The 21,756-nt window shown below is 37.0% G+C and overlaps 1 protein-coding gene across 1 annotated transcript in view; it reads right to left on the bottom strand.

Moving 5' to 3' along the window:
- The window catches only part of LOC115219214 (E3 ubiquitin-protein transferase MAEA), a 497,958-nt gene extending 476,482 nt beyond the window's left edge, over positions 1 to 21,476 (bottom strand). The window contains exon 1 of the mRNA XM_029789348.2: positions 21,359 to 21,476. Coding sequence (XP_029645208.1) covers positions 21,359 to 21,397 — 39 coding nt within the window. The 5' untranslated portion in view covers positions 21,398 to 21,476. The remainder of the gene's footprint in view (positions 1 to 21,358) is intronic.
- Positions 21,477 to 21,756: the final 280 nt, after the last annotated feature.

Below are 21,756 nucleotides of genomic sequence, written 5' to 3'. Positions count from 1 at the left end.
AAGCGGACATTAAATGATGATGATATATAGTTAGTTAGAGGAGGAGCTGCAATGTTCGAGACCATTGCAGGACATTCCAGAATAGTGAATTACAGAGTTTCAGATAATCAAATATTTGGTTTATATATTTCTTGTTTACAGTAAAGAACAATGAAGAAGGAGGGAATTCCACAGAGTTGCATCCCATGGGAGAATGAGATAGCCAAGTGTTTAGTGTCACATTATGCATATGGAGTTTACAAACAACAATAACATTTATATTCTTGTAGTAAAAATAAATCAAGTTGGAATATTTCTTTGCCTTATGACCAACATTTAAGAAATGAATTCAAAGAATTTGATAAATAAGATTTTCTTTCTTCTTTATCATTTGAAATATATTTTTGATTTATTCTTATTTTTCAGGCGTGGCTGTGTGGTTAGAAGTCTGCTTCTCAACAACAAGGTTCCAGGTTCATAACATTTTTATTGCTGGTTTCTCCAAAAAAAAAAAAAAAAATGGTTGTGATTGTCGTAACTGGCATGCAAAACTATGCATGTAGAAATTTTCAACAAAATCTGAACATAGGCACAGGCCTGGTGGTGCGGCAAGAAGCTTGCTTCTCAACCACATGGTTCTGGGTTCAGTTCTACTGTATGACACCTTGTGTAAGTGTCTTCTGCTATAAATACAGGCTGACTGAAGCCTTGTGAGTGGATTTGGTAGACGAAACAGAAACAAACTTGTTATATATATATATATGTATTGCGTTTGTCCCTCTTCTCTCTCTCTCTTCCTTTGCTTCTCTTTCTTTTCTTTTCCCTCTTCTCTGTCACGTGACTGTTGGCCGAAATCTGCCTTTCAGCTCCTGACCCTCGTCGTGTCAACATCGTTGTTTTTCGTCCGCCGCTATAAAGGCTTCTTCCAATGCGCCAGAGAAAAAATTTGTTTGCTTGTTATCAGTCGTAAGACACTTGTTGTTTTCACCGTTAATGCTTCTGTATTTCATGTTTCTGTATTCCATTATTGTTTTTTTTTTTTTTTTTTTATATCTGTCCCTTTTGCTGTCCTGGTGTTCGTATGCATTCGATCCTTCTTCCAGGAAATCTACGCTTCCAGCTTAGTTTTTCTAATGCTCGTTGCTTAGTTTTTCTTGGAGGGCTGGCCGTGATCTAGTAATCTCAAGATTAATCAGCCGAAATTACTACGATGATCCGGTTCTTGACTGAAGACTGAGGGTTTCGAGTGTCCTGTCCGTGTTTATTGTGTCGTCTTCTAAGAGTTAACGTTCTTGTCCATGTTGTATTTTTCTACATACCTTAACATATATTCCAGGCGCCCCGTACCCCCCTTATCATTAATGTGAGCACATATTCTTAATATTGGTACGACTCTCTGTTTGTCTCTCTCTCTCTCTCATTTTTACTTGATCTGTCCCCCTCTCTCTCTTTTCTCTCTACTCATCCTCTTTTTCTCTTCTCTTTCCTCTGATTCTTTGGTCTAGTCTTCCACTACCCTCCTATTCTTTGTCTCGCTCTGCACTCACAGGTCATTCTTCGACACCCATCCCTTCTCCTCTCTGATTCCTTCTTCCTCTCTCTTCTCTCTCTTGTTGCGTTTGTCCCTCTTCTCTCTCTCTCTTCCTTTGCTTCTCTTTCTTTTCTTTTCCCTCTTCTCTGTCACGTGACTGTGGCCGAAATCTGCCTTTCAGCTCCTGACCCTCGTCGTGTCAACATCGTTGTTTTTCGTCCGCCGCTATAAAGGCTTCTTCCAATGCGCCAGAGAAAAAATTTGTTTGCTTGTTATCAGTCGTAAGACACTTGTTGTTTTCACCGTTAATGCTTCTGTATTTCATGTTTCTGTATTCCATTATTGTTTTTTGTTTTTTTTTTTATATCTGTCCCTTTTGCTGTCCTGGTGTTCGTATGCATTCGATCCTTCTTCCAGGAAATCTACACTTCCAGCTTAGTTTTTCTAATGCTCGTTGCTTAGTTTTTCTTGGAGGGCTGGCCGTGATCTAGTAATCTCAAGATTAATCAGCCGAAATTACTACGATGATCTGGTTCTTGACTGAAGACTGAGGGTTTCGAGTGTCCTGTCCGTGTTTATTGTGTCGTCTTCTAAGAGTTATACGTTCTTGTCCATGTTGTATTTTTCTACATACCTTAATATATATATATATATATATATACACACACACACACACCACACACACACACACATACATACACACGCACGTGTGTGTTTGTCCCCCACCATCTCTTGACCATTGATGTTGGTTTGTTTACATCCCTATAACTTAGTGATTCAGCAAAAAGCTATAAATCTGGGATAGGCAACTTTTCCTCAACTGGAGGCTGCATCGTACCATTTCCAAGTGGGAGAGGGCCACATGATAAAACACATATACATTAAATATTACTTGCCCACTTGACACTGAATTTCTTAATTTTATTTGTCTTAGTATGAAATTAGTAACCTTAGAAACTCTTTGAGGGCCGCAGGTTGCCCATGCATGATATAAATAGTATAAGCACCAAGGCTTTAAAAACATCAAATACTGAGGCCAATTTGGCTAAATCCACATGGCTCAGAGTCCAATAATGACTGAATCAAGTAAAATAAAAACAGTGAATGGGTGGGGGAATATTGTTTTTTTCAGTGACATGAGGACAAAGGTAAAATAGCTGAGAAAACAGGGTGAAAAAAAATGTAGAGTGTTGTAGTTTGCTTGAAGCATTGTAGTATAGAAGTAAAGTAATAAATGAAATGAGGAAAACTTCTAACAATGCAGGGATGAAAGTTGAAAAACCTTTATATATCTTGGGTGTAAAGGCCCATCTTCAGAAGGGTTCAGTCAAAGAAATGTGTGTGATCTATATAGACTAGACAAACATTTCTTTGAAGGTACCCTTCTGAAGATGACCTTTGTACTCAAAATATATAAAGGCTTTTCAACTTTCATCTCTGCATTGTTAGAAGCCTTCCTCATTTCATTTGTTATTCTAAAACAAAAAGGTTTTGTGAAGTAGCTCATCAAGCAAGTAAGCATCATGCATGAATACAGTGAGTCTTACTTCCTATTACATACATACAAACTCATACAGATGAGTTGAAATAGCCATGAGTAACCTATTCAAATAAACAATGGGGAAGTTTTGAAGCAGTTGTTATTCAGCCTCAAGTCATTTCTGATTGAGAAAACCTATGACTAAAAAAAATTTTGTTTAAGGCATTTTCTTTTTTAGGCATCTAGGACCTTAATCGATGTAATGTTTCATTTTTATGAAGGGAGATTCTTAGCTGTTATTTTTAGTAGACCAAGCAACCACATAGAGACTCCTCTGTAGACACCAGATGGTTGAAGCATTGGAGGATAATGGAAAACTAAGACCTTGGAAGTTACAAAGACTATAAACACTAGCTTCTGGTTCAGTACTGAGGTATGTTGAGATGCAACCTTATGTGTTTAGTTACGTAAAGAGGTACAAATGAAAGAAAATGTACTCTATCACCCTAGTAGAGTTTATTTACTTATTCATAGCTGATGGTTAATTCCCCTGTTATCCATAATACTCACACATATTGAGCTGTGTGTGTGTGTGTGTGTATAACAATCTATTACATATTCTATGTTTTTATTTGTTTCAATCACTGGACTGTGGCCATGCTGGAGTATCGTCTTCAATGATTTAGTTGAACAAATTAATTACAGTTCATATTTATTTAAGCCCAGTACTTAACCTATTCTGTCAGATACTTTTGCTGACCTGCTAAGTTACAAGGATGTAAACAAACTAACACTGGTTATCAAGTGGTTTGAACACACATACACACACACGCGCACACACACACACAACGGGCTTCCATACAGTTTTCATCTACCAATTTTATTCATAAAATAGAGCTGTAGTTGAAGACACATGCCTGAGGTGCTAGGCAATGGGACTGAACCAAGGACCATGTGATTATGAAGAGGAACTTCTTAACCACACAGCCATGCCTGCATCTTTCCACATAAGAAAAAAAAAATGCTTATGACAGGCTGTCTTTCATTGGTTAATAAAAGAAAAAGAGAAAAAGAAATCATTTTAAATTGAAGTAGATAGTTCATCTATGTATTTGAGAAACTGTGTGTACATTGTACTATAAAGATTTGTTGAGTGAATGGAAAACTAATAAAAAAAATAAATAAAAATGGGAAAAAAATTTAAGCTCATAGGAATTAGACCTTTGAAGAATTCGAAGACTTGAGGCAATATAAGTTAAGTGTAATGGCATGCCAAATGTTTAAAAAGGGGGTCAGAACAGTCACTGGAAAGGGTAAGGACAAGATGGAATGTGAGAAGGTCATTAATGAGAGAGAAAAAGAGAGGTAGTGAGAGAGGAGCAAGCTTAATAGCCTAAGAAGAGAAACAGAAAAGTGATGATGTGGGGAGCAAGGGAAAGAGGGTGAAATCCTTAAGGAAATACATTAAAGAATTGAAAATGTAGAGGAGTGGGATAGAAGAAAGACATGTTTCTGATAATCCAATATAACCATTGGAATTTGAAGAGAAATAGTGGTAGAGCCAGTAAAGGCAAAAATTGAAGCTATTTATTATTTTTATTTTAAATGGGTTTTTGTCAGAGGAGATTCTATGACATTTCAGGGGCTTGGGGACTGTTGGTGGAAGGGATAAAGTAGCAAAAGCCATGGGTTATTGTCATAGGTGTCAGCCTGACCAAAAGTATTCCAGCTATGACCCACTACCACTGTGTGTATCTAGGAATAAACTGATGCCTGAACATAGCCATAATCCACTGACTAAAAGCAGTAAAGAATAAAAAAAACTGTACACATACATGTGTATGTATAAATAAATAAATAAATAAATAATATATATATATATAGGCGCAGGAGTGGCTGTGTGGTAAGTAGCTTGCTTACCAACCACATGGTTCTGGCATCTTGGGCAAGTATCTTCTGCTATAGCCTCGGGCAGACCAATGCCTTGTGAGTGGATTTGGTATACGGAAACTGAAAGAAGCCTGTCGTATATATGTATATATATATATATATATTTATGTGTCTGTGTTTGTCCCCCTAGCATTGCTTGACAACCGATGCTGGTGTGTTTACATCCCCGTCACTTAGTGGTTCGGCAAAAGAGACCGATAGAATAAGTATTGGGCTTACAAAGAATAAGTCCTGGCGTTGATTTGCTTGACTAAAGGCGGTGCTCCAGCATGGCCGCAGTCAAATGACTGAAACAAGTAAAAGAGTAAAGAGTATATATATATAACCAAAATGAGCAACAAGGATATCCAGAGGTAATGCAGTATGATCGTTTCATATGACTCCATTCAATTGAACAATGCAATCATTTCATTACATCAATTTAAATTGTAGAGCAATCTTCAGCTGCATGGTATGGATATCATACTAAATTCTGGTCCCTCAACTTAAGTACCATATTCATCTGAATCTGAATTTTTTACTGAACTCATCATAACTCTCTTGTCTCCGTTGGTCATGAATGACCATGGATGCACCTCAAAGGTTCCCCTCCGGAGTAAAAACATAGACACACATATATATATATATATATATATATATATACAATAGGCTTCTTTCAGTTTCTGTCTACCAAATCCATTTATAAGGCTTTGGTCAGCCCGAGGTTATAGTAGAAGACACTTGCCCAAGGTGTCATGCAGTGGGACTGAACCTGGAACTATGTGGTTGGGAAGCAAGCTTCTTACCGCATAGCCACTACTGGACCTATAAATATACATACACGTTCTGAGTTCAAATTCCGCCAAGGTCGACTTTTCTTTTCATCGTTTTGGGGTTGATAAATTAAGTACCAGTTATGCACTGGGGTTGATGTAATCAACTTAATCCCTTTGTCTGTCCTTGTTTGTCCCCTCTATGTTTAGCTCCTTGTAGGCAATAAAGAAATAAGAAATTGGGATAATGCATTTGGCAATGGAGGTGAAAGAAGCCTTAAAGATGTGACTCTTTCAAAGATCAGGCAGAATAAGCTGGAAAGACAAAGTAACAAGTGCTGCAGTAATAGAAAAGCTAAAAGTCCAAAGACACATTGTTGAGAATCAAGCCCTCAAAACAATCATATTTTGGACCTTCAATGCACCATGAGTCACTGCTCAAGACCATCCTGACAAGAAAATTGGAGAAGAGAGCAAGTGCAGTGAAATCTATGCTTCATTGACGAGGTCTTAATAATACTTGAACATGTCCAGAGTTGTCTCCCATACTTACTGAAATAATATAATATATGCCATTGACAAATTTTGTTTTTGTTCTCATAACATAATTATTTCTAGTTAACACAATAATGATCTCTGCATTAGATATATTAATGCTAGCTAACTGAACTATTTCCTTGTTTAGCAGTAGGACAATGACTTAGTAATAAAAAGTAGATTACCAATTTGAAACAATTACAAAGTGATCAGTGAACAGTCTACATGTTGGTTATGTGGAACACTTAAGTAGTCTAGCAACTTAATATTTACCAATTAACTGACATTGCGTTTAACATACCTGGTAATACATAAAATGGAAAAAAAAAAAAAAGAATATAAGCCACATATCTCTCTTTTACTTGTTTCAGTCATTTGACTGCGGCCAGATCGACCCCAGGACTTATTCTTTGGAAGCCTAGTACTTATTCTATCAGTCTCTTTTGCCGAACTGCTAAGTTATGGTGACGTAAACACACCACCATCAGTTGTCAAGCAATGTTGGGGGACAAACAAAGACACACAAACACACATATATGTGTGTATACATATATATACACACATATATATGTGACAGGCTTCTTTCAGTTTCCGTCTACTAAATCCACTCACAAGGCTTTGGTCGGCCCAAGGCTATAGTAGAAGACACTTGCGCAAGGTACCATGCAGTAGGACTGAACCCAGAACCATGTGGTTGGTAAGCAAGCTACTTACCACACAGCCACTCCTGTGCCTATGGATTAATAGCAGAATTAATTTCAAAATACAAAGCAATAAATAAATAAATAAATAAATAATAATAATAATTTAAACCCTTTTACTACAGAAGATTTATCATCTTGAAGTTCAATTACCCTTAACTGCAATAAGCATTTTTATAAAGCCACCTATTTTTTGCTGAGGAATGTTATGTTTAAAACTACTTTTTGCTGGTAAGGCTATAAGTGCAGATGTGGGTGTGTGGTAAGAAGCTTGTTTCCTAACCACATGATTCAGTGTTCAGTCCCACTGCATGGCACAATGGGCAAGTGTCTTCAACTATGACTCCAGGCCTTGTGAGTGGATTTGGTAGATGGAAACTGAAAGAAGCCTGTTGTATATGTGTGTGTGTGTGTGTGTCTGTCTGTCTGTTCCACATCACTGCTTCACAACCAGTGCTGGTTTGTTTACATCCTTATAACCTAGCAATTCAGTAAAAGTGACCAATAAAATAAGTACCAGGCTTATCGTGTCAGTCACTTTTACTGCAAAAAAAAAGTACTGGAGTTGACTCATTCAGCTAAAACCTTTGAAAGTGGTGCTCCAGGATGGCCACAGTCCAAAGGCTGACATGAGTAAAAGATAAAAGATATGTTAAGATTATTAAGGCAACATGACTTGCAGAAAATACCAGTTCTAATTTTTGGTAGATATTTATTAACAGAGGCGTAGTGGCTGAGTTCCTTTTTGAGTGTTGGGTCTCATGGAGACAAGTGGCTGAGTTCCTTTCAAGCATTGGGCCTCATGGAGGCAAGTAGCTGAGTTCCTTTCGAGTGTTGGCCTCATAGAGGTAAGGTGGCTGAGTTCCTTTTGAGCACTGGGCCCTGTGGGGGCAAAGTGGCCAAGTTCCTTTCAAGTGTTGGGCCTTACAGAGGCAACAAGCAAGACCTTTGGCATTATGTTGTGCTTGAGAAGAAGACCCATCAAGGTAAGTAAAGTGGCAGTCATGGTAGATACCAGTGTCATGCAAATGGCACTCATGCTGGTGGCACGTAAAACATCCATTACACTTTTAGAGTGGTTGGTGTTAGGAAGGGCATCCAGCTGTAGAAAACCATACCAAATCAGACGGGAGACTGGCGCAGTCCTCCAGCGTGCCAGCCCAGTCAAACTGTCCAACCCATGCCAGCATGGACAACGGACATTAAATGATAACGATGACGATGATTTAACACGTTTATTGGAATAACTACAAAATTTAATTTTCCAGTTGAAGGGTTTAACATATTTCTAAAATGGATGATGGGCTGAGGTGGGCCAGAAGTATAGGTCAGTGATGTCACATGAACAGCTGAAGGGCTTTGACAGGAGAGGAGGAGGAGCAAAGGAGGTCATGTGAGTGGAAGGATAACTAGCATGGGACTCATTTGCCGAGAGGCTGTTGCTCGAGATGGACATGGTGGTCATATGAGCTGAGGGAATTTGTTGTAAGGATCTGGCCAGTAGGGCTCCTTATGGATATATCCTGACTGGAAATGATAGACGTTATCAGAAGAAGTGCAAGGTAGATGAATTAAGCCTTTTCTTCACTAACCATAGATGACTAAATGTTTACAAACTTATTATCAGTATCTTTGAAAGTTCAACATGAAAATAAAAAAAAAAAAACATATTTATTTATATAAATAGAAAAGCAATTTCCTTATTATGAAGGAATTGAAAGAAGCTAACAAATAGTCAAGAAAAACAATAAACAAATCTAGACATATAATAATACATGGATGCATACATATGTAGGAGGAGACAAAATAATTGTTTTGAGTATTCTAAAAATGTACAGAGGAAGTGGTTCTTTCACCAACCTAGTGGATCAGAAGATGTGCACTTGGCCTACGTTTTATGTTTGTTAAAAAAAAAAAATCTTTACAATATTTACATTTGACAGATATTTGTTCTCATCTTGTTTGTTAATACAACGTTTCGACTGATATACTCTCCAGCCTTCATCAAGTGTTTTGGGGAAATCAAATGAAAAAGCAATGGGTGACAATAGAACTTACCATAATTTTGTATTAGAGTTTTAAAAAAAGATGGAAACTGAGAGAAGCCCATTGTATATATATACACACACATATATATATATATCATCATCATCATCATGTTTGTGTGTCTGTGTTTATACCCCCACCATCACTTGACAACCGACGTTGGTGTGTTTACATCCCCTGTAACTTAGCGGTTCAGCAAAAGAGAGCAATAGAATAAACACTAAGCTGACAAAGAATAAGTCCTGGAGGTTATTTGTTCGACTAAAGACGGTGCTCCAGCATGGCCACAGTCAAATGATTGAAACAAGTAAAAGGATAAAAGAATATAATCTTGAACCGAAGGCACTGCTGATGATTGGTAATACTGCAGGTTACTCCCAGAATGTCGACACCCTTCAGACCTATATTCTCACCGAAGTAGTACACCTACCATCAAACACCACTTCCTTAATTCAGCTCACATATCAGGATGTAATTTTTAATATCAAGGTCTACTGCTTTCATCACACTTTCAAATAATTTGTTGAAGAAACAGATGGTTAAAATAAACAATCAGGGAGATTTGAAACAAAAAAAAAAAAAAACTACCGAATGATGAAAGCTAAAGCTAATATGAGACTATTTGGGACACAGTAAGTAAGTGTATAAACAGAGTTTGAAAGAAGTCATAATCAGTTGCATAGAATGATTTCTTGGAGTTTGAAGAAATCATCATCATCATTGTTCGACCATGCAATCATCAATAAATTGGCTGAACTGGCCAACGAAAGTGAATGTGAATGATTTGTAGCGTTTAATAGAATGTCATGGAAAGAGTGGATGAATCGAAAAGCAGCTGGATTTGGCAGAGTAACGCAATCAAAACTAGCTCGAATATTGTAATGTAGAATGTGTAACACTAAAAAGGATTCTTAATAGTGAATGCCTTGAAGTTAAGGAAACTGTGGACCAGTTTATTGAAAATGTATCAGCAAAGGAAATGGAGCTGTTCCAGTCATGATATTCAGATACCATGAATTGCTTTGTGAGAGGAGACGTTTTAAGGCAAACACAACATAAACTCTTTTATGTCAGAGTGGCTGTGTGGTAAGAAGGATGCTTTCCAAGCACATAGTTCCAGGTTCAGTCTCACTGCGTGGAACCTTGGGTAAATGTCTTCTACTGTAGTCTTGGGCCGACCAAAGCCTTGTGAGTGGATTTGGTAGACAGAAACTGAAAGGTGGTGAGCTGGCAGAAACGTTAGCACACAGGGTGAAATGCTTAGCGGTATTTCGTCTGCCGCTACGTTCTAAGTTCAAATTCCGCCAAGGTTGACTTTGCCTTTCATCCCTTCAGGGTCGATATAATCGACTTAATCCGTTTGTCTGTCCTTGTTTGACCCCTCTGTGTGTAGCCCCTTGTGGGCAGTAAAGAAATAAGAAATTGAAAGAAGAATATCATATATATATATGTGTGTGTGTTTGTCTCCCCACCATTGCTTGACAACTGATGTTGGTATGCTTATGTCCCCCGTAACTTTGCAGTTCAGCAAAAGAGACCGATAGAATAAGTACTATTGTTTGACTAAAGGCAGTGCTCCAGCATGGCCGCAATCAAAATGACTGAAACAAATAAAAGAGTAACACAAAATTCTGATTCTTCTTTTGAAACTTAGATCACTTTAAAATATAGAATTTGTACGGAAGAACTAATGGCAGTTTCAAACAGTTTCGTATCAAATGGTTTAAATGCCTTCTTTCAAAAGCAATTGATGTGGTGAGAGGAAGAACAGAAACTTGGACCTTCATCTCTGATACAGCTTTGTCCAATGTGATACATAAAAGGCAAAGGGTTAACTTGCTTCGTTATTTCATGACATTAGATCTTAATTACTGCAACTTGTTTCCTAATTTTATCTTAACTTTAGATCATTAAGTGCTTGGTGAGCATAACAGTAAGTTCCTGGAGTTATCAGTCTTTCAGTGATGCTAATCATCATCATTTGTATTCGTATAGGCGCAGGAGTGGATGTGTGGTAAGTAGCTTGCTTACCAACCACATGGTTCCGGGTTCAGTTCCACTGCGTGGCACTTTGGGCGTCTTCTACTATAGCCTCAGGCCAACCAAAGCCTTGTGAGTGGATTTGGTAGACGGAAACTGAAAGCCCGTCATATATATGTATATATATGTGAGTGTGTGTGTGCGTGTTTGTCCCCCACAACATCGCTTGACAACCGATGCTGGTGTGTTTATGTCCCCGTAACTTAGTGGTTCGGTAAAAGAGACTGGTGGAATGAGTATTAGGCTTACAAAGAATAAGTTCTGGAGTCGATTTGCTCGACTAAAGGCGGTGCTCCAGCATGGCCGCAGTCAAATGACTGAAACAAGTAAAAGAGTATATCACTGTTAAAGATAGCTAACAAAGCACCTATCTCTATTTATGCTGCTATAATATTATAATACCTCCCATTTAATACGGTTTCATTTTATGTAATGTTTATTTATTCACATTGTTTTGAATTAATGATGCATAATATCTCGTAGCTTCAAGATCTCAGTGATGCAATTGTTTACTTTTAGAATGAAATTGTAGGATGGGTATGAGAGGCTAGATCTGGTCAGTTTGAATATAAAATAGGTGGAACATTTGGGTTGGATATGGCCAGTTTAAATGCTAAAGGGTTAATCATAGATTATGCTTTTAGCCTGAACTATACACATGACAGAATTACATTTGAACTACCACAAATGACATAACTGGTTTTCCCAGTTGATTCCAATGCCACAGGGTAATAGATTGTGTATGGATTCAAGGCTCAGTGGTTAGAGCATCAAGTTCACAATCATGAAAGTGTGTTCGATTCCTGGACAGGGATGTGTTTTGCGTTCTTGAGCAAGACACTTTACTTCATGTTGCTCCAGTTCACTCAGCTGTAGAAATGAGTTGTGACATCACTGGTGTCAAGCTGCATTGGCTTTTGCCTTTCCTTGGACAACATCAGTGGCATGGAAAGTGGAGGCTGGTATGTATGGGTGAAATCCTTGCCTGAACTTGTGCCTTAGAGGGTAACTTCCTAGGTGCAATCCCCTGGTCATTCATGACCGAAGGGGGTCTTTACTTTTATGGATTCTTAGCTGAGGCATGCTACCACTCAATACCAACAATGAAGGAGCCTGGATGCAGTTGCTAAACTAGGAAGAAATTGGTAATAAAATTCCACTGAAATCACACTTTACCATCTTAAAAACAGGACACATTGGATAACAAAACAAAACTGGGATTTACATGCTTATGATGATGAGTATTAACTTCAGGTCCAGCCTGACTGAGTAAACCTATACTTAAAATCATTCCAGTTGTGACCATCCCATTTATCAAATGTACCCCTCTGCATTAAAGCACTCAGTACATCTGTAAAGTGGTTGGCATTAAGAAAGGCACCCATTAGTAGAAACTATACAAAAACAGACTATGGCAACCTGGTGTGGCTCCTGGCCTTGCCAGCTCCTATCAAACCATCCAACCCATGCCAGCATGTAAGACAGATGTTAATTGTTGATGATGATTTAGAGTGTGATTTGAGAGATGTCTGACTTATTTCTAGTAGGTTGAGATCACATTGAAGATTGTAAACCTGTATAATAAAACTATTATGTAGTTGGAAGAACTCCTCCTCCCCATGTCAAACATTGAAGAATGAATCAGCTGGACATATTGGTTTACCCTCAAGCTTTATAAGCTGGTGAGACCATTAGAAGTGATGGTCAATTTAAGCATCTGTAAGTCCACAGTTGCAGGAAAAACATGTACAGTCTGGAATGGGAGGATTTGATATAGTGATTGGTGCAAGAAAAAGAGGCAACTGAAAGAGACAGTACAAGCAATGAAAATAAAGGGTGGATCTTCCATGAGAGGCTGAGAGGATGCATATGAATCTAGCTAGTTCTGAGGATCAGAGATTGTTTCAGGAGTGACAGAATAGTAAGAGTGATGGACAGGGGACAAGGTATCAATAGATTAGATCATAGTAATTTTGGAGGATCAGGTAGTCCTTTCCAAATAGACAGGTACTTTTGTTCTGGATGTGTGAAGCAGCAACAACATCTACAAGGTCTCCTTGATTAGAACTAAGAACAACAACCAACATCAAAACCATTACCAACATTATGTCATAGCAATTTCCTACATTTGGAGGACCTGTGTTCTGTGCAGGCATGGATGTGTAATTAAAAGTTTGCTCCCCAACCACATGGTTCCAGGTTCAGTCCTACTGTGTGATGCCCTGGGTGAACGTCATCTATCATAGCCCTTGGCCAGCAAAAGCCTTGCAAGAGGATTTGGTAGACAGAAACTGAAAGTAGCCTATTGTGTTCAGCTTAGTGTATGTGTGTGTTTGTATCCCCTTATCTTGACATGGGGAAATATTACTTTGCTTAAAATATAAGGGTTGGCAACAGGAATGGCATCCAGCTGTAGAAAGTCTACCTCAACAAATTCTGTCTGTTAAAAAACAATGATGATGATTAATTACCATGCATTTTTATATGTATAGAGGCTTACAGTATCCAGTGTATATTTCCTATATTAACATAGTAAGGTGTGATTTGGAACAAATTTTGGTGCTGTTTTAATATTTACATTTACACTCATTTAGATGAGGGGAAAGAAGCACAGAAAATTGCCTATCATTTCGGCTGAGAAAACCTCTCTGTCACCATGGAAATAATATCCTAGAACCACCTTGGTTATGCTTGTACATGAGGCCCTGTCCCTCCTCATCTCTCTCTGCTCTGGCAAGCATTTACACCACTGCATCTCATCCTTGAATACCCATCATTTCTCTGTGTTACTACAAGGCTGCTGTATTGTGAGGTTGATGTAAAGGATGTTCAATTTAAACATCTGTAGATGAAAGCACGAGCAGAGGAAGCATTTTCAGAGGGTTGCAGTTCAGGGAGAAAGGGCTAGAGAAACTGTTTTATGTGGTGGTGTCATTGAGGTAAAACACAATAAGGGTAACAAAAGAATAAGAGAGTAAAGCCTCACTGAAAAGGAATATTTTCATTTAAGTTAGATGGCTCAGTGCAGCAAAGGGCATATAATAGCAACAGAACAGGGCAAAGAAAGAGAAAACTGTGTATTTGTGAATCACTGATTGTGTGTTGATGAATGACTTACGACCTTGTTTTGGATGTAGTCTAAGATATCTGTGCACAGCAGCAACAGTACTGTCCCATACATTTTGAGCAGTAATCTTAACTTAGGAGTTATATGAACTTGAGCACCTAATTGGGGTTAAAGTATATCCATGCATTAAAAAGAAATCCTAGTCTTTGCAATACAGTTTTGGTGATGTTGTTTATAGATACGTAAAGAATCAATAGTCATTTGTGTGTTGAATGGAATGCCTTGTGACATATTTTTTGATTCTCTGATGTCTGAGTTCAAATCCCAGAGGTTAACTTTGCCTTATATTCTTCCATGGTTGTTGAAAAATAAAAGTGCCAATCCAGAGTGGTGGATTGGTAGAACTTTAAGAACCTTGGGCCAGACGACTAGTCATATTTGCTCCAGTTCTATGTTCTGAGTTCAAGTCTTACCAAGGCCTACTTGGGTGGCTTACAGAAATTTGCCAGTTTAACACCGATACTTTTGGAGTGGTTGGTGTTAGGAAATGTATCCAGCTGTAGAAACCATGCCAAATCAAACTCAAACCAGGTGCAGCTCCTCAGCTTACTGGTTTTCAGTCAAATTGTCCAACCCATGCCAGCATGGAAAACACTCGTTTGATGATGATGATGATGTAGTATTTTGGTAGCCTTTAGTGGAGTCCACGATTGCAAGCATTCAGGCTAGATTTGCAGTTTAAGGATACCTTTCTTCTTCTTCCACAAGTTTCAGAAGCTATGTTAAGGGTCATGGGCACTGTCTTCTCTCCTGACTAAGGGATAAAATATATTCATATAGAAGTATGCAAGACTGTGTGTCAAGGAGTTTCCATCATAGCAACAAGATTTTAGATTCAGTCTCACTAAGTGGCATCTTGGGCAAGTGCCTTCCATTATAGTTTGACTGCCTTGTAAGTGATTGTGGATGAAGGAAACTTTACAGAATCTCATTCAATATGGGTGTGTCTTTATGTCTCCTACTGCTTGACTGCTGGTGTTGGTTTCTTAAAGTCTCTGTAACTTAGAGGTTTGGCAAAAAGAGATCAATGAATCAAGTACCAGATTTACATTTAGTACTGGTAATAATTTAATTGATTAAATCGTTAAAGATGGTACCTCAGCATAGCTGCATTCCAATGACTGAAGTAACAAATTATACATACATGGTTGTGTGGTAAGAAGCTTCTTTCCCAGCCACATGGTTGTAGGTTCAGTTCCACTGCGTGGCACCTTGGGCTAGTGTATTCTACTATAGCCTTGGGCAGGCCAAAGCCTTACAAGTGGATTTGGCACACAGAAACTGAAAGAAGTTGGATATATATATATATATATCTATGTGTGTGTGTCTTTGTGTCTGTTTTGTTCCCCCATCACTGCTTGACAACTGGTGTTGGCACAATTTCGTCCCTGTAACCTAGCAGTTAAGCCAAAAGAGACTGATAGAATAAGTACTAGGTTTAAAAAATAAGTCCTGGGGTCGATTTGTTCAACTAAAAACCCCTCAAGGTTGTGCTCCAGCATGGCTGCAGTCAAATGACTGAAACAAATAATATATATATGAAGTAAAAAGCTCTGTTGGTGATATCTTGTTACTTGGGTTTCGGTGCACCCTGGTCAGTCTGTGGTCCCTTGACCTTGTTTGCATGATATAATTTGTACCTACACACACATGGACAAATAATGTGTAGGAGTAGCTGTAGTTTATTGAACTCATCCTCAAATTAATGTCCATTTTTTATGCTTGCATGGGTTGGACAGCTTGATAAGAGGTGGTAAGGCCAAGGGCTGCACCTGGTTCCATAGTCTGTTTTTGGCTTGATGTCCTTCTTAATTTGTTACAGAGTATACTGGGTGCTTTTTATGTGGCACCATCACTAGTGCTTTTTACATGGCACCAGCACCAAGTGGCACAGTGAATATTTCATGTAGATCAATAATGGAATAAAATGCAGTGCTGAGGCTGACTGGGAGGACTTGAACTTGGTCATTAATTAAAAAAATTAATTACTGCTCAGTGCATTACTGTTTATGCTACCCTTACAGACCTGAAATAATATTACAATAATTTGTATTACGATAATAGTAATATTAATGGTTTCAAATATTGGCATAGGGCCAGTAATTTTAGGTTGTGAGGATTTTTTTTTACGCCCTTTTTAAGCCTAGCCAGGCTCATGGGTCCACTTTCCTGGTTTCTGTGGCGTATATGTTCCCCCCAGCTGGACGGGACGCCAGTCCATCACCGCGTTACTCAAGAAAAGGGAAGAGAGAGTGAAAGAATGTTGTGGCGAATGAGTACAACAAGGGTCACCACCACCCCCTGCCGGAGCCTCGTGGAGCTTTTAGGTGTTTTCGCCCAATAAACACACACAACGCCCGGTCTGGGAATCGAAACTGCAATCCTCCGACTGCAATCCGCTGCCCTAACCACTGGACCACTGCGCCTCCACATGGTTGTGAGAATTAGCTGCATATGTATTTTTTGATTTTGCTTTAGATGTTTTTGAAATAGGTAAGGATTTGAAGTTAAAGCCTCATCTTGTATATTTGAAAGGATTAATAAAGTTTGTTGATTAAGTTATCATTAGTTGTATTCATGGAACCTTTTGCAAGAAGCAAATGGACTCTTGTAAATGTTTCCTTAATGCAGCATAGCAAGCGAGCCTGCTAGTGTTAGATGAGTATGAAAGATTTTAGATGCTAACTGTAATAACATTGCTTTCACAGAGGTTCTCAAAGGCAAGGAAGAATTCTTGTGTGAGACACGAGAGGAAGTCTCCAGTGGTTCTGACACTATGAAAGCCAGAATGGTAGTGATTGAGAACAGTGAAAGATTCAAGGTTGGTAAAAGGGGTGATTATTTATAACTACTTCACTTACTTTCGATAAGTTTGAAGTGAGAGCAATGGAATAGCAGTTGGCAAGCTCGGAGAGGTTGCCTTTCTTTGGGATAGATTGGTGTAGAGGGAGTTAAACTGAAGTGAATGACAAGGATAAGAGCTAGTTTTAGAGAAGATAGTTTGAGGGTAATAAAAGGGATAGCAATGAGACTGATCAGCCTGGAGTGATTAAGTGCTTTTTCAGGCGATGACTATGAATGTGCAGGTGAAACTAGGGATCTGGAAAAGAAAAGTTGGGAAGGAGTTTTGTTGAGAGCATGAAATGTAGAGCTCATGGTGAAGCAAGTAGTAAATGTGGAGGCTTAGAAGATAGAAGCAGAACAAATATTTCAATCACAGAAGAAAAGGTAGGGAAATAGTTAGAAAATGGAAATCAGTGTAAAACAGAAGTAAGCTTTGAAAACAATTCTTAATAAAGTGTATCCAAGAAGGATCAGCTACCTTCTTCCTAAGCAACTTAAACAAGAAATATGAGTCCAGTACTTTGTTAGCTATTCATACAGCTGTTTGCATAATTGAACTTTATCTCCTTCCTTATGGTACTCATGTAACGCTTGTTAAGACATAAGCAATTGTATCTTGGTCATGGTCACTATAAGATCCATCAACTGTGTGCTCTCTGATAAAGTCACAGGAATGTGGTGACATGACATACAATGTGTTCTGATGACAGCCGATGTCTCCCAGGAAGACAGGGAAACAGCCTGAAGACATAGGACAAAGCTGAATAAACATGTGGAATAGTGAAATCAAGGTAAAGAAGTACGTGTACTTGAGTGTGGCATGCAGTAAATATGCACCGAGACATGGATGCTGAAATCTCATAGAGAATAAAGGCAAGAGGAAGGTATTTATCTTGATAAATGATGTGCTCAAAGCAAGGCTAGACAAGACCCTACATGCTTGGCTCTCCAATGGTACTGCTCTACCTGTGTTCTTATGCACAAGTGAGATATGGGCTATAATGAAAATGAAAGAACTGTGATGGGCTACAATCCTAAGGCCCATGGCGAGAGTATATCTAAAGTGAGGTAATTTATGAATAGAATGGATTAAATATCATGATTGCAGAATACCAAAAGCACAAATTCCTCTAAGTTGGACAAGTCAGAAGGTTCACTGATAAGAAGTGGACGTTTCCAAGTTGCCAAGTGATACCAATGAAATCAGAACAAACTTCTCAGTCGGTCTCCAAGACAATGGGGAAACAATTTAGTTAAACGAAGAAAGAATTCAAAGTACATTGCGACCTTGAGTATATAACAGCTTCTGGTACTTTAGTCAATAAAGAACATACACACAGCCAGGTATACATATGTACATAAAGATATGGCATGCATGAAAAAGCACAATGAAATATTGGATATTATAATCTAGATGCGAGCCTCAGACCTGTTGGTTATAGATCCAGCAAGTTTGAATTGTGTAATAATAATAATATATTAAAACTGAACCCTCAGCTGATTAAGGATGACATAGTTTGTTCTTTTCTAAACACGGAGGTTCTCTGCCCATTGACCGACATATTATAGCAAGATCCAAGTTTGTTATGAAATCATTTCTTCACAAATAGGTACATGTATGTTTGCTGTTGTTGTTCAATCTTGGTGATTTATGTTATTAAGATTGGAAAAGCCTTGTCCATTGCCGAATCTTTTACCTCCCATGACATTACATATTTTAAGCTCTGGTCTTCTGTTCAGTGTCTGTGGGTCCTTTCATTGGTTTGTTTTAGACATTGCAGATATTGCTTATACATATATATATATACATACATGGATACATACAGGTACACAAATGCATATAAACACATACACACAAAGATGTGCAAATAGATATATATAGCCATACATAGATTTCCATAAACATAGTTATTGATATACAGACATATACACACATACATCATAGAATATACACAGGCATACACACATACATCCACAGATATATAACGGATGTAAACACATACATATACATACAAGTAGTTATACATAGATATATTTACATAGCTAAGCATTCGTATATATACATAGCTATACAGAGACATACATATACATTGATTTCCATAAACACAATTATTGATATAGACATATGCACACATACATAGGTATACACACAGGCATACACACACATCCACAGATATATAACAGATGTAAACACATACATATACATACAAGTAGTTATACATAGACATACACAGCTATGCATTATATATATATATATATACACATAGCTATACAGAGACATACGTATACACAGCTATACCTACAGTAAACATGTATACACACACATATGCACAGATATAAATGTACATTAGTATATACACACACACACACACACATACATACATATATATACACAGATATAAATGTACATCACCTTTCACGATGTCGTTCTTTAGATTAACCGAGTTATTAGTCCGATTCTAGTGAGTGGTAAACGTCATTCAACAATAACCAAATCGTCTAGCTATAATAATACCTAATGGTAACTCTACTAACATAAGCTAGTGCTAAAAGCCGGTACCGTGGAGGCTGACTCTCGTCTCGGAATTTATTTTGTCCGGATTGGAAGAGAAATCGTATAATATAAATTCTCACGTGGTTACAATCAATATTCCATCTGATCATGCTTTATTCTCTTGTTTAGTAAAAAAAAAAAAGAAATAGTGAAGATAATAATTCGTTAATTATTATTATTATTATTATAGGTAAAATAAGCTTCCCCCGACCTCAAAGAAAAACACGAATTAAAATTGGTTTATATGACAGTTTATGAATTGAAACGTAAATTTGTCAGTTGATAAATGATAAAAAAAAAGAAAGAAGCAGAAGTGGATATTATTATATAGACAACATGATAACAATAAACTATGTAAATAAATACATTCAGAAGAGAAAGAAAAAGAAACCTCTTAGATTTTTAAGATTCAGAAATATCTCATTGGAATTATAATAATTATGATAAACATTATTATCATTATTAATATTTCTTTACTTGTTATTTGAGTAAAAAGACACGTTTCAGAAGACTTGGTAGATTTTTACCGTTTGTAATATGCAAGAGACAATTGAATGCATTATATATATATATATATATATATATATATATATATATATATATATATATAAAACATCATAGAAATTTAGAAAATGAATCTTAACAGAACAGAACTCCCAAATCAAAGGAATTATCATGAATAATAAACAGAAATAATATGCATAATAACCAGTTAAGTTTAGGATGCTTTCTTTCATTTTTTTTTACCGAAAAGGACAAAAAAAAAATTTAAATTATTCAAAGCCAATTTAGAAGTTATTAATAAATAACTTAGAATATACATATATACACACACATACATACATATATATGTCAACGATTCGTCAATGTGGAAGAACTTATCAAACAGCTGATTAAGTTCTTGGATGACGATTCTTTAAAATTGTTTTTCTTTATTGTTGATTTCTTTAACTATATATACTATTTTATTTATTTTTCCCAGAAGGAATTTTTTTCCAAAAAGGTTAACTAAAAGAAAGTTAATTTTTATATAAACGGCATATAATGATGAGACAAGTCTAAATAAACATACACACTCTTCTTTGTTTTGAGTGTATAACGTTGATAAAATGGCTTATAGACATACCCTATATATTACCTATTACGTCTATCTACGTGTGTACGAATACCCAGTGAAGGATGAGAGACACTTTGAACCCCCTGATTGGATTCGAACACTGCATCGAGTGGGCTAAAATAATAAAAATCCTTAAAACATAACGTTACATAAGTTTCGTTCAGTTTCTTTCGAAAAGAACAAACTAATAATTGTTCTTGTCTTTTTCACACAGGATGGATGAATGAATAGAATTCATATTAAGTCCTTAGAATCTACGGACTATGTACACATTCTTATTCCAATGCTTGTCGAGCAAACCACCCTAAGAACGATTCGAACCAAGAACTTAGTGTTCACATTTATTTCATTAAAGCGTTGATATATTTATATCATTCATAAACAATACCACTTAATAAAACAAAGTTTTATTGTTATTGTTGGATGTATATATATATATATGTGTATATATATGTGTATATATATATATATATATATATATATATATATATATATATATATATATGAGTCTCATCGTATCCAAGGTGGCAAACACAAGCGAAGAATTTTAATCTTACTCTATATTTACTGAGATATCTCGAACCCCAAGACAAGCAGACTGTCTGGGTGTGTCGGTTCTGGTTACTCACACATACTGTCTGTCTGTCCTTTCACTGAAATGGCATACGAATATGGAATGAGGGTTTATTTAATAGTTTACCTTAAGAGTGGGGTGCTCCAATGCTTTCACGTCCGCCATACTTAAGGATTTTCTCAACAATTCAAAAACAAGGCACGGAACACAGAATAGCAGAAATAAATGTTAACAAGCAGCACAGCGCAGCAGCAAAAAAATAATAAAAAATAATCAAATAAATAAAACCTTTAAACGCCCCGGTCTCGTCTTTGCTGACAACTAAAAATTACTTAAAAATAAATAAATATTATTGTACGATAATTTATTTGGAATTAAGTAAGATTCAATTAAAAGAAAATTTACATTAACAACAACAGTATTACTAATAATAATAGTTGTGTTGACAACAAGTCTGAAAGCAATGCTGCTGTCGAATATTTTCAAAAAAATTATGATTTTTAAAACATTTTTGAATTGTGATT

This window comes from Octopus sinensis, linkage group LG14 (genome assembly GCF_006345805.1).
Source record: "Octopus sinensis linkage group LG14, ASM634580v1, whole genome shotgun sequence".
In the NCBI taxonomy this organism is placed as follows: Eukaryota; Metazoa; Mollusca; class Cephalopoda; order Octopoda; family Octopodidae; genus Octopus; species Octopus sinensis.
Note: the sequence above shows the minus strand (reverse complement) of the source record. Positions and strands in the feature narration are given on the sequence as shown.